The following is an 11,605-nucleotide window of genomic DNA, read 5'->3' as shown; positions in this document are numbered from 1 at the left end:
GAACAATTATAGTTATCATGATGTATAGATACTGTAATCACTATATCAGGTACCTGTGCATAAAATTCTGTCTGTCTCCTTGCTGGAATATTTCACTGTGACATCACTCCCCAATTAGAATGAAACCCATTGCCATGGCACAGAGCTTGACACAACAGTCAGAGCGCATGCTGTAGTGTGAAGAGCAGCTGACATGATCGATGGACTTCCTTCCAAATATGTGACAGAGGGATGGATGAAAATTGGTATTCCTGTTCAATCTGGCACAGCTGTTTAAACTGGTACTACCAAACTTGCCACAGTAGCAATGAACATTGCTGCTTGTGTTGGCGCTTCTTGTTTACCAGTGAGCAGAACTGCAGCTGTTTCCCATGTCCATACAATGGCAAAACTTGCCAGTGCTGCCACTGCTCATCTGCAGAGCATGCAAACTGCTGGTGGTGCTGCTGCTCTTGTGCAAATGACCCAGACTGCAAATGCTGCTGTTGCTGCAGTGAAGAGAATACAGAATGTCAGTATTATGAAAGCAGGTGCTGCAGGTCTAACAACAAACCATATCACCCAAGAACACCAGGACTTGTTCAGTAAGTGTAGTTAAGGACTCTTTAATTTCTAGTGTGTTCCAATTTACATTATGTCTTAATGGATGTGTGCCATTTAGAAACATACATCTGTTGAGTTCTTTGAGCTATTTCAAATAACCACAGGGTATTGTTCTTCTGAGAAACAGAGAAAATAGTTTTACCTTGATGGTAGTTAAATCTTATGCTCATTACTCTGAGGCAAAGACCATTCCAGAACATCACTGCATTTGTAACTAGGACCACCTGATTTCCAGAAAAAAATCCATGAATGCTTATGGATTTTCACAGTGTAAATCCTATACAGCAACAAGAAGGAAGATGCACAGAAAAACTTAAAACAAGGAAGAAAATAAGGATGTGTTTGTAGCAAGGAGGCTGCAGGCAAGAATACAAGGAAAAGAGTAAAAGAGCAGTAAAACTGCTGTTAACTAGAAATGGAAGGAAGAAGGTGTAATCAAAACAGGAGACAAATAATTATAAAGGCTCAAGAAATGGTACACAGAGAACAGAAAGAAGGTATACTAATAGTCTTAGAAGATAAAAATGAAATTAAGTTATCAGAAGAGCTCCAGGCTAAACCGAGAAGAATTGACAGGACCTCTAGAAATGCATGGTTAATTCCAAACTAGGTAAACTTCGAAGACCAGAAGGAATCCTCTTAGTAACAGAAAATTCTGTCTTTAGTTTATTAGAGATTTTTACGGTTGTTTAGAGTGACAGAAGAATCAGATAGTATGGTTGAACATATGAGGAGAGAAGGCAGGAAAGAAAGCAGTACAACATGGACGCTAAAGAAAAGCACAGCAGAGGGCCAGACCATGGAGGCCTAAAAACAAGGTTTCCACATTGAATAATGATGCTCTTGTCAAGGCTATAGAAAATATTCAAGGAGGCATTATAAAATGAGTAGTGTTTTTAAAAGGATAATGTCCACAGGCTAAGAGGCAGGTTAGAACTATCAAGATTTGAAGAGAACAGGGATTAGCATATCCTGAAAAAATATATCTAAGATAAAATAATAAATCCCCACCTGAAGGTCTTTGCAATTAATATAAATAATCAGTGATAATAAAGCTGCTACTGACACTAAGAACAGAATCACAGAATCACAGAATCATAGAACAGAATTATAGAATCACAGAATCATAGAATAGTTAGGGTTGGAAAGGACCTCAAGATCATCTAGTTCCAACCCCCCTGCCATGGGCAGGGACACCTCACACCAAAGCATGTATCGCAATGCTTTGTCAAACCTGCCCTTGAACACTGCCAGGGATGGAGCATTCACAACCTCCCTGGGCAACCCATTCCAGTGACTCACCACCCTAACAGGAAGGAATTTCTTCCTTATATCCAATCTAAACCTTCCCTGTTTAAGTTTGAACCTGTTACCCCTTGTCCTGTCACTATAGTCCCTGACGAAGAGTCCCTCCCCAGCATCCCTATAGGCCCCCTTCAGATCCTGGAAGGCTGCTATGAGGTCTCCACGCAGCCTTCTCTTCTCCAGGCTGAACGGCCCCAACTTTCTCAGCCTGTCTTCATACAGGAGGTGCTCCAGTCCCCTGATCATCCTCGTGGCCCTCCTCTGGATTTGTTCCAACAGTTCCATGTCCTTTTAATGTTGAGGACACCAGAACTGCACACAATACTCCAGGTGAGATCTCACAAGAGCGGAGTAGAGGGGCAGGATCACCTCCTTCGACCTGCTGGTCACGCTCCTTTTGATGCAGCCCAGGATACGGTTGGCTTTCTGGGCTGCGAGCGCACACTGCAGCTGGCTCATGTTCATTTTCTCATCGACCAGCACCCCCAAGTCCTTCTCCAAAGAGCTGCTCTGAATCTTTTCCTTGCCCAATCTGTAGCTGTGCCTGGGATTGCTCTGACCCAGGTGTAGGACCTTGCACTTGTCATGGTTAAACTTCATGAGGTTGGCATCAGCCCACCTCACAAGCATGTCAAGGTCCCTCTGGATGGCATCCCTTCCCTCCAGCGTATCAACCGGACCACACAGCTTGGTGTCATCGGCAAACTTGCTGAGGGTGCACTCAATCCCACTGTCCATGTCAGCGATGAAGATGTTAAACAAGACCAGTCCCAACATCAATCCCTGAGGGACACCACTCATTACTGATCTCCAGCCGGACATTGAGCCATTGACCACAACTCTTTGTGTGCGGCCATCCAGCCAGTTCTTTATCCACCGAGTGGTCCATCCATCAAATTGATATCTCTCCAATTTAGAGACAAGGATGTTGTGTGGGACAGTGTCAAATGCTTTGCACAAGTCCAGGTAGATGACATCAACTGCTCTACCCCTGCCCATCAGTTCCGTAGCCCCATCATAGAAGGCCACCAAATTGGTCAGGCAGGATTTCCCCTTAGTGAAGCCATGCTGGCTGTCACCAAGCACCTTGTTGTTTTTCATGTGCCTTAGCATGCTGTCCAGGAGAATGTGCTACAGGATTTTACCAGGCACAGAGGTGAGACTGACTGGTCTGTAATTCCCTGGGTCTTCCATTTTCCCCTTCTTGAAAATGGGGTTACATTTCCCTTTTTCCAGTCACCGGGAACTTCACCTTACTGCCATGATTTTTTAAATATGATGGCCAGTGGCTTAGCAACTCCATTCGCCAGCTCCTTCAGGACCCGCGGATGGATTTCTTCGGGTCCTATGGACTTGTGCATGTTCAGGTTTTTAAGATGGTCTTGAACCAGATCCTCTCCTACAGTGGGCCCAAGGTCTTCATTCTCACAGCCCCTCACAGCACCTTCCAAGACTTGGGTGGTGCAGTCAAAGCCTTTGCCAGTGAAGACCTAGGCGAAGAAGTCATTCAGAACCTCAGCCTTCTCCAAATCCTGTGTAGCCAGTTCTCCCGATAGCTTCCGGAGGGGGCCTACATTGTCCCTAGTCTGTTTTTTATTTGCTACATACCTATAGAATCCCTCCCTGTTATCCTTAACATCCCTAGCCAAGTTTATTTCTAACTGGGCCTTAGGCTTCCTAACCTGGTCCCTAGCTTCCCGGACAACACTCCTGTATTATTCCCAGGCCGCCTGTCCTTGCTTCCACTTTTTATTAGCCTCTTTTTTCCTTTGAATTTTCCTCAGCAGCTCCTTATCCATCCAAGGAAGTCTCCTGGCCCTCCTGCTGCACTTCCTTCTAGTTGGGAATAAGTTTAGTTCATTCTAGAAATCAGAAATAATTCAGAGGTGAGTGATTTTTTTAAATGACTAAAACTTAGGATGATCATATGTATATGTCTGTTACTATAGTAAGCAGAATTGTCCTAAATACTTCTTTTGAAATGGTGAAACAGTTGTGTTAATTTCTTGAGGAAATATTTCGTCTTGAAAATGCATAAGAAAAACATTTTGACATTTATTGCCTTAATTTTTCATTAGAAAGAAAGTATTCTAAATATATTGCCAAAGTTGTTGTAAATAATTTAATACCCTCTGAAACAAAATGAAGGGTTTAATTTGAATTTCACTAAAAGCTTTTCTTCACTCCTTTGTATTTTTTAAGAAATATAAAGAAAAGGAGACAAAACACATTTCACTCTGTACTAAACCAAACTGTATTCCTCTTTTCATTTGGCCACCAGCAATAACTCAACAAATTCATATAGATTTACCATAACTGAGATGTCTGTCTGTTATATATTAACACACTGTGAAGTAATTATGAAAAGGAAAATAAAGAAATGGATTCTTCCTTATTTAAACAACATGTCCAGTCAAAGGACAGTTGGTATGCAAAGCAGAACTGTTTATGTTATGATTCTGTGTCTTAGGTGGTACCCTAATACTCCAATATTTTTGTCTGAGCTCTTAGGGTTTGTTGTTTCTTTTTTCCCAATTTTATTTAGGTCAAAAGAAGTCATGCCTAGATTCAGAACTAGGAATAATGTGTCCGTCATTACAACAGAAAGGAATGTCTCCAGCCATGCCTTCCGTGACCAGCTTTCCTGTCCAATCTGTAAGGAACTGTTTCTCCAACCACTTATGCTGCCGTGCAACCACTGCATTTGTGAGAAGTGTGTAAATAAAAGCAAGACCAGAGCTGAAGTAACTGAAAAGTTTTATACCATCTTATGCCCAGTGTGTAGCAAAGCACACTGCCTCGACTACACAAATAAAATGCAGCTGAGGAAGAATTATCTCAGGGCAAAACTAGCCAAGAAATACATGCACAGACATGGCTTTCTGAGGTGGAGGTTTGACCATAATGAAAGACCAGTCTACTGTGAAACTTGCAAGGAGAGAAGAAGAGTGGCAACCAAAAGATGTAGAACATGTGGAATCAATTATTGTAGTGAATGTCTGTATTTAAGTCACAACAAGTATAGTCTTCAAGACCACATTTTAACCAGAGCACATCACGAAGATAATGAACAGTGGCGCTGCTTACTGCACAACAACTCGGCCCTCTCTGAATACTGTCTGGAAGACCACGAACTGATCTGTGGATTCTGCAAGACCTCACTGCATAACAAACATAAGGTTATCCCCTTGGAAGCTGCATGTTCAAGAGAGGCTACTTCTCTCTTTGGTACGATTGAAGAATTTACAAAAGGTATGTATTTCTGATGCTTTTCAAACTTCCCCATGCCTCCTCAAGAAAAAAAACCTTGAACATAAGGTCGACAAGCTATATTAATTCTCTGCACAGCACGAGGATCAGGAAGGTGGTGTGTTCCCACTGTAGAAATACAAAAGGAACAAGCCCATGACTGTGGCATCATGAACCAGACTCAACTATTAGAGAATGAAGGATCTGTCTGTGGGATGGGAACATAAATGTGCATTTCAATGGAACAGGTTGCCCAAAGAAGTGGTAAATGCTCAATCCCTGGCAGTGTTCAAGGCCAGGTTGGACAGAGTCTTGGGCAACATGGTCTAGAGTGAGGCGTTCCTGCCCATTGCAGGCAGTTCAAACTAGATAATCGTAAAGTCCTTTCTAACCCTAACTATTCTATGATTAAGGGAGGGGAACCTTCATTTCCTACTGCAGGACCCAGCATGGAATAAACAGAATTACACCTGCCGGATAGATGATGAGTGTTTTTTAATCAGAAATATATGTTTGAAGATGAATCCTCCCTCCTCAGTTTCATGCTTCTGCCCATGCTGACTAAGAGGCAAAGCAGTCATGTTTTTCCGAGGTAACACAGCAATTCATTCCTTTTAAGTAAGACTCCCTCCATAGCAACTAAGGGGCTGAACACTAGGATTTTACAGATTTCTTTTAATTTTGATCTTTGCATGTAATTTCACAGATGTTGGGTACATAATGAATTTGCACGGAAAATAACATTCAGAAAGGTAAAAGTGAACCATGCACAGTAAGAAAAAGCTGGAAGCATTAAATTCTCCAGTTCGCAACTGCCTTAAATTTGAGAAGAGGGATGTAGAATATGTGTGCAGGATTTTGTAAATGACATTGCTTCCTAATGTTAGCTGAATGGCACTGGAATGTACAGTCAGCCTTTGGTATATTTGCTTCTGCTCTTTTACAGCTGACAGATTTTAGTGTCAGAAGAGTTAATCACACCTTCACATAACAGCCATCAGAGGAATATACCATCAGCCACAGACATAATGTGGGCGCATTTGCTGTCATCATTTTAATTTCATAGTGGCATAGTGAATTTTGAAAGCCAATAGAAAGCTACAATAAATTAAGCTTCAGGATTTCCCATGTAATGAAGAAAAAATTATCAAGACCACTTTGGGGGAGATAAATTTGAATGAGGAAATAATAATAAAGTAGTAAGTAAATGCCAAATTTTCTATACCAAAAAGGGGATATTTTAACCCAAACAATTTCCCACAAGGCTTACTAGCAGTAGAGAGAAGAGGAAAATACCAGAATCCTTATTCTTGTTCCGTGTTCTACTAAACATTCTACAAGTTTTTTAAGCTAAAATCTATCATTCTGCCTCTTGTAACAACTGCATTTTAAGCTGAATTTGGAACTACTGACCTGATTTTACTTTTTCTTACAGTACGCCAAGGAATTGACAATGATCTAATGGAAGTTATCCTGTCAAAAAATAAATTCAAGACCTATAAGGACACCAAAAGAAAGGAGATCAGAAATGGATTCTTAAAACTAAATATGGTTCTTCATCAACAAGAAAAGGAGATGATGGAGTTGCTTGAAAACATTGAACTTAAAAAACAGAAAGAAATTTCAGACTACATAAACTATACGTCCAGCCAGCTGTCATATATGGACGGCCTTATTCAATACTGTAAAGAGGCTCTTGAGGAGGAAAGCCAAGTTGTATTTCTGCAATCTGCACACTGCTTAGTGAAAGAAATAGAAAAGACAGTTCCTTCCATTTTCCAACCTAGTCCATGTCTAAGAGAAGATCCTTTAAGCAAAATTTACCTCAACTTTGATGAAATGGTCTCTATTTTACAGGGACTTGTTCCATCCCTTGTTGGAATAATGGAGTTGGAAAATGAAGCAGAAAAATACCCCTATTCTTTTAACCCAGAGAGAGCAGTTCCAGGGGGTGCCTCAAGTACTGAAGTATCCAAGCAAGGAATATTTTTCCAAAGCCCATCTTCAAATTCCTTGTTTGATTTAGGTGTACTGTCGAAAGACACTCTCAGAAGACCAAACTCTAACCCTTCTAGTCATCCTACACAGAGTAAGGAAGTGTGTGTGTACAAGGATACCGCTTGTGAAACTCCAGGAAAAGAGAGAAAATATCAGATTGTTCAAGATTCAAGTCCACAACCTACAGACAGTGACTCAGTCCCAGTCCCAGGATCTGTGCTCATATACCAGACTGTTGTTTACTCGAGGTCTGCCAAAGTAAGCCATTAAGAAATCCTAAATATATACAAGAGGCTGTTATATTTTCAGGCTGTTACAGAGTTTGAACCCATGCAAGTCTGAGTAATCAAGACTACACTATCAGTTCAAATATTGCATTTGTAGAAGACAATGCGTTCCAAACTCACCTTTTGAGATTAACTGAAGTGCAAATTGAATGGTATTGCATTCCCACTGTAGTCAATAGGATCATTATATATGTGATATAAATATATTACATGGTAAGGTCTGCTGCAGAAAGAAATAGATGTACCATGTTTAAGTATCTGTATGTCAGATCAGATAATTCCTTCCTGGTCTTGGCCTTCAATGTGATAATATCATATCCGTATAATTTTTCTCATTTTACATTTCACAGATGCTGGTTGCATAGATGCCAGGATGCCAGTTGCGTAGGATCCTAAGTGAATGTTGTAAAGTGCTGACTGCTGTCAGTCTGCATTACTTTTAGTGTGTCAGAAAAGGGTACTAGGAAATTCCCAGAAGGAAGCTTAGCATTTTCCAAGTAAGAGGACAAACTACCCATCTTCCACATATATCTCATGCTATAGTTGAAATCTCAGCTGCACTGGCATTTCAAAAATAAAATCTGCTGCACAAGGGCTTCCAAAAAAAGCAAAAATTAAAATAAGAAAAAATGAAGAGGACTTAATTGTGTACTACGGATTTTTTTCTCTTCACAGATTTACTGGACTTGTCCCACAGAAGAGGTGGACTTCTTTGAGGTAGAGTTTTATGAAGTTGCTAGAACTAGTCCTGAAAACATTGTCCAGACAAAACTAGCTGGCCAGCTAAGCAGAATACAGCAGCAGAACCTGGAGATACGTAATTTGGATCCACATACAGGATACCTGTTTAAAGTCCGTGCTGTCAACAAAGGAGGCCAAGGAGACTGGAGTGAGATCTGTAAGGTATTGTAGATTCTTCCTACACTTCAGAGAGCTGCCTTAAATTTCTTGCCTCCACAATTGTTTTTTACCCCATATATTTATGAGTAAGGCTTTTAAGGAACATTGCCTATCTAGGTAAGTGATACTAATAGTTACACTGGATTTGTCCATACATTGTTCTTTCTAGCTCAGCTTGCAGGTGCTTGACCTATGTAGAATGTTCCTCATTTTTTCTAGCAGTGATGCTGTGCCATGAGTGCATCAGACAAGTCACTTTAATTCATATTGCTTCAGGACTGATACAGCCTTTGCACTAATCTCTCTGAATACACAGAGGAAGAGTATTAAGTATAAGATCTAAATGCTTTCATGCTAGAACAAAGCAGTAATCATTAAAAGACAAGAAACAAACAGAAAATTTAGAATATTCTTTGGCACCTTCAGACATGAGTCTCCTTCACTGTGGCTTCAGGAGTTTTAATTACAAATGACACCTTCCTGGACTGTTCCACTTCCTACCCATAAACCACTGAGCACAGCAGTTTCTTTTTATCTAACACATTGGAATGATATAGTGATTTTTTATTTTTCCTGAAATCTGTACTTTCTGCATGCAGCACAGTCATATTAATATTCCACAGAAACTCACTTAACATCTGCTGTAATTTACAGAAGAGCTTCATAGCAAATTAAAATGCCACAGCATGTATGATGGGCTTTTAGAAATCTTTTAACAAGTAACTACCCCTGTTCCTTTTGCATATCACATTATTTTACCAGTCACACTACAGAGAAAGCTTGGAAGAATTTTTTAAAAATGAAAATACATCACTGGATTTTAAATAGGGGTTTTAATCAAAGCAATACCATTCTTCATGTGTAACAGTTACTAAGTGTGTGAGGGAATGTAACTGATAGGTGTGACAAGCCACAGGAACCCAGGCACCAAACTACAAAGAGGAGGAAGGTGACAGAAAGTTTTGTTAGCAGCTACTACATTCTTTGGACTAAAGCTGATGCCATGCCACTGATGCCCCGAAATGTCACCCCACAAAAAAGGCTATTGAACCATAGGGTGTTATTTAGCATTACAAGCAGGTAACACAAGTCTCTATGGAGCCCTCATAAGCACAACAGAAAACTGTAGTCTCCTCTTTTAGGAGTGAAGGGACTTCTCTCTTCTTAGACCAATAGGATGATTATTGGCTTACAACTGACTCACAGGTTCCTTAATTTCAGCCATTTGTCAGTTTGTGAAACGCCATAGAAGTACCACTATATCCTTGTTATATGATCACAGTAGCTGCTACAGATAGCATGATCTCTTTGCACAAGAAATGTTCAACAGAGTTGTCTCAATATAGGCTCCTAATGCCTCAAGAGGAGACCAAAGGTATCTAACATATGGGCTGACAGATGACACCAGCTTTAGATGATGCACTCTAGAGCAGCAACTAGGAAAAAGGCAGGTTAACCTTGAACATCTAAACTGGCAAATGATGTTCATGATTTTGGCAACTGGATCCTAATTTAACAGTCAGTTGAAGGAATCACACTCACTGTCCCTGGTAAAGGGATATGCTTGAGAGTGTGTTAAGGTTGTGGAAGATCCTGGATGAAAGATAGACACTGAAAGCTGCTTTGTCAACCTTTGGCAGACCATGTGGAACTGTACCATGAGGCAAGTGAGACTTCCAACAGAGTAGGTAAAGGATTTGGATCTGTCATCCATGGGAGGAGGAATGAGAAGCACTAAGGATGCAGTTAGAAAACCAGGAAAACGAAAAATGCTGGAATTCTCCCATCCTTGCTCTAGCTGCTGCCAGTACTACCACTCTTGGAAGAGGTGTTCCCTCATCCCTGCTCCATGACAACAGCCAGCAGCTGTTCACAGTGGCCTGCCACCAGTGCCAGGCTTTGTGCTCCCTAACTTGTCTCTTGAGACTGTCAGCCACAGAAACAATTCTAATAATGGGTTTGTGGCTTTTGAACTGTTCATCACACTCCTGTCAATTAAACCTCTGGAATGAGATTGTTCAAAATTACCTTGGAAACCAAATGCAAAATAAGTTCTAATAGGATGTGGCCTCCTAAATACTGTGGTCATATCTGAAACTCTTTCTCTAAATGACCAGCTGCCAGAACCTAATGGCTATATACAATATTAATCATTGTAAAATTTACCATCAGACATTTGCTTGGCTTCCATATAAGTTTCTTCCAAGAGCTCAATTTCCATTTTGCTTCCAAAATAAGCACTTAGACTTTACATAGTTTAACATAGATAAAACAGTTTGACTGCTTACATCTGTAAGTGGTAAATTCTTTTGAAAACAGACACTAATTAAACAGTATCCCCAAAATAATAAATACATGTACCTCTTCTGTACTTTAATACATTCTTGTTTTCAACTTGTAGATAAGCACTTTAAATGAACCTGGGAAAACTCGAGAACAGGCAGAAGAAGCAGAAGGGCATTCAGGCTGCTCTGCATACTCCATATAGAGAAACAAAGAACAAAGCCAGGGATTCCTTAATTTTCTTTTCCTTGAAGAACTGGAAAATGTGTATCCTCTCTTATGCAATATCCCATTTGCCACTGAAGTTAGCAGCCAAAGATCTTCAGACTATTATTGCTTTACAGCAAATAATAATAAGAATAATAAACCTCTGCCTTTTCATTAGCTTTTTTTTTTTTTTTTTTTTTTCACAGATGTAACAACAAGACCTAAGGAAAATGCTCTGTCACACATAAAAATATAGTATAAACCCCATTATACTTGAGGGACCTTTGCAGCCTCAAAGAAAATAAATTACATATTTGCACTGTTAAGATAACATTAGAATTACTCTTCCCTAGGAGACCATTCGATACCAGTTCAAAAGAGTTGCAGGAGCCTCCATCACATTTGGCATAAAGTGCAGAATAATTTACTCTGCATGTAGACACTTTTGGTCTCAGACTCACTCAGCCAAAGTACAATGTGCATAGACACATAGGAAGACATCGGCAACAGGCAGGACAGTTATCTCATTATGCAACTTAATAGTTGGGTTTACTTGACTGTTGTGAAGGTCACCTATGTGAGTTGCAGAGTATCAGCCTGTTAAAAATAGCTGCAAGTAAATTCAGAAGCCCCAGCAGCCCTTATCCACTGAACAGGAGTCTCAGCAAGTTACTGTGTTGAAACAGTAGTCAAGAGTAGTAACTAAGGTCATTCCCTGTGCAGGTGTGATCTTGCACAGTTCCTTTTTTCACTTCAGCCATATCAACCACGTA

At 40.3% G+C, this 11,605-nt stretch overlaps 1 protein-coding gene across 1 annotated transcript; it reads left to right on the top strand.

The window, feature by feature from the left end:
• Positions 1-231: 231 nt before the first annotated feature.
• On the top strand, positions 232-10,830 carry TRIM42 (tripartite motif containing 42). The gene is made up of 5 exons (XM_065670509.1): positions 232-584; positions 4,454-5,160; positions 6,593-7,413; positions 8,118-8,345; positions 10,744-10,830. Exons 1-5 carry the CDS (start codon positions 232-234, stop codon positions 10,828-10,830), a joined length of 2,196 nt encoding a protein of 731 aa, XP_065526581.1.
• The last annotated feature ends 775 nt before the right edge of the window (positions 10,831-11,605 follow it).

Source organism: Lathamus discolor, chromosome 3 (genome assembly GCF_037157495.1).
Source record: "Lathamus discolor isolate bLatDis1 chromosome 3, bLatDis1.hap1, whole genome shotgun sequence".
In the NCBI taxonomy this organism is placed as follows: domain Eukaryota; kingdom Metazoa; phylum Chordata; class Aves; order Psittaciformes; family Psittacidae; genus Lathamus; species Lathamus discolor.
This window is presented reverse-complemented; position numbering and strand designations above follow the sequence as displayed.

Coding starts and splice junctions, on each gene's coding strand:
- TRIM42 (XM_065670509.1), top strand. CDS start 232: ATGGATGAAAATTGGTATTCCTGTTCAATCTGGCACAGCTGTTTAAAC. Junction 585..4,453: donor AGAACACCAGGACTTGTTCA/GTAAGTGTAGTT, acceptor AATTTTATTTAG/GTCAAAAGAAGTCATGCCTA. Junction 7,414..8,117: donor TTTACTCGAGGTCTGCCAAA/GTAAGCCATTAA, acceptor TTCTCTTCACAG/ATTTACTGGACTTGTCCCAC.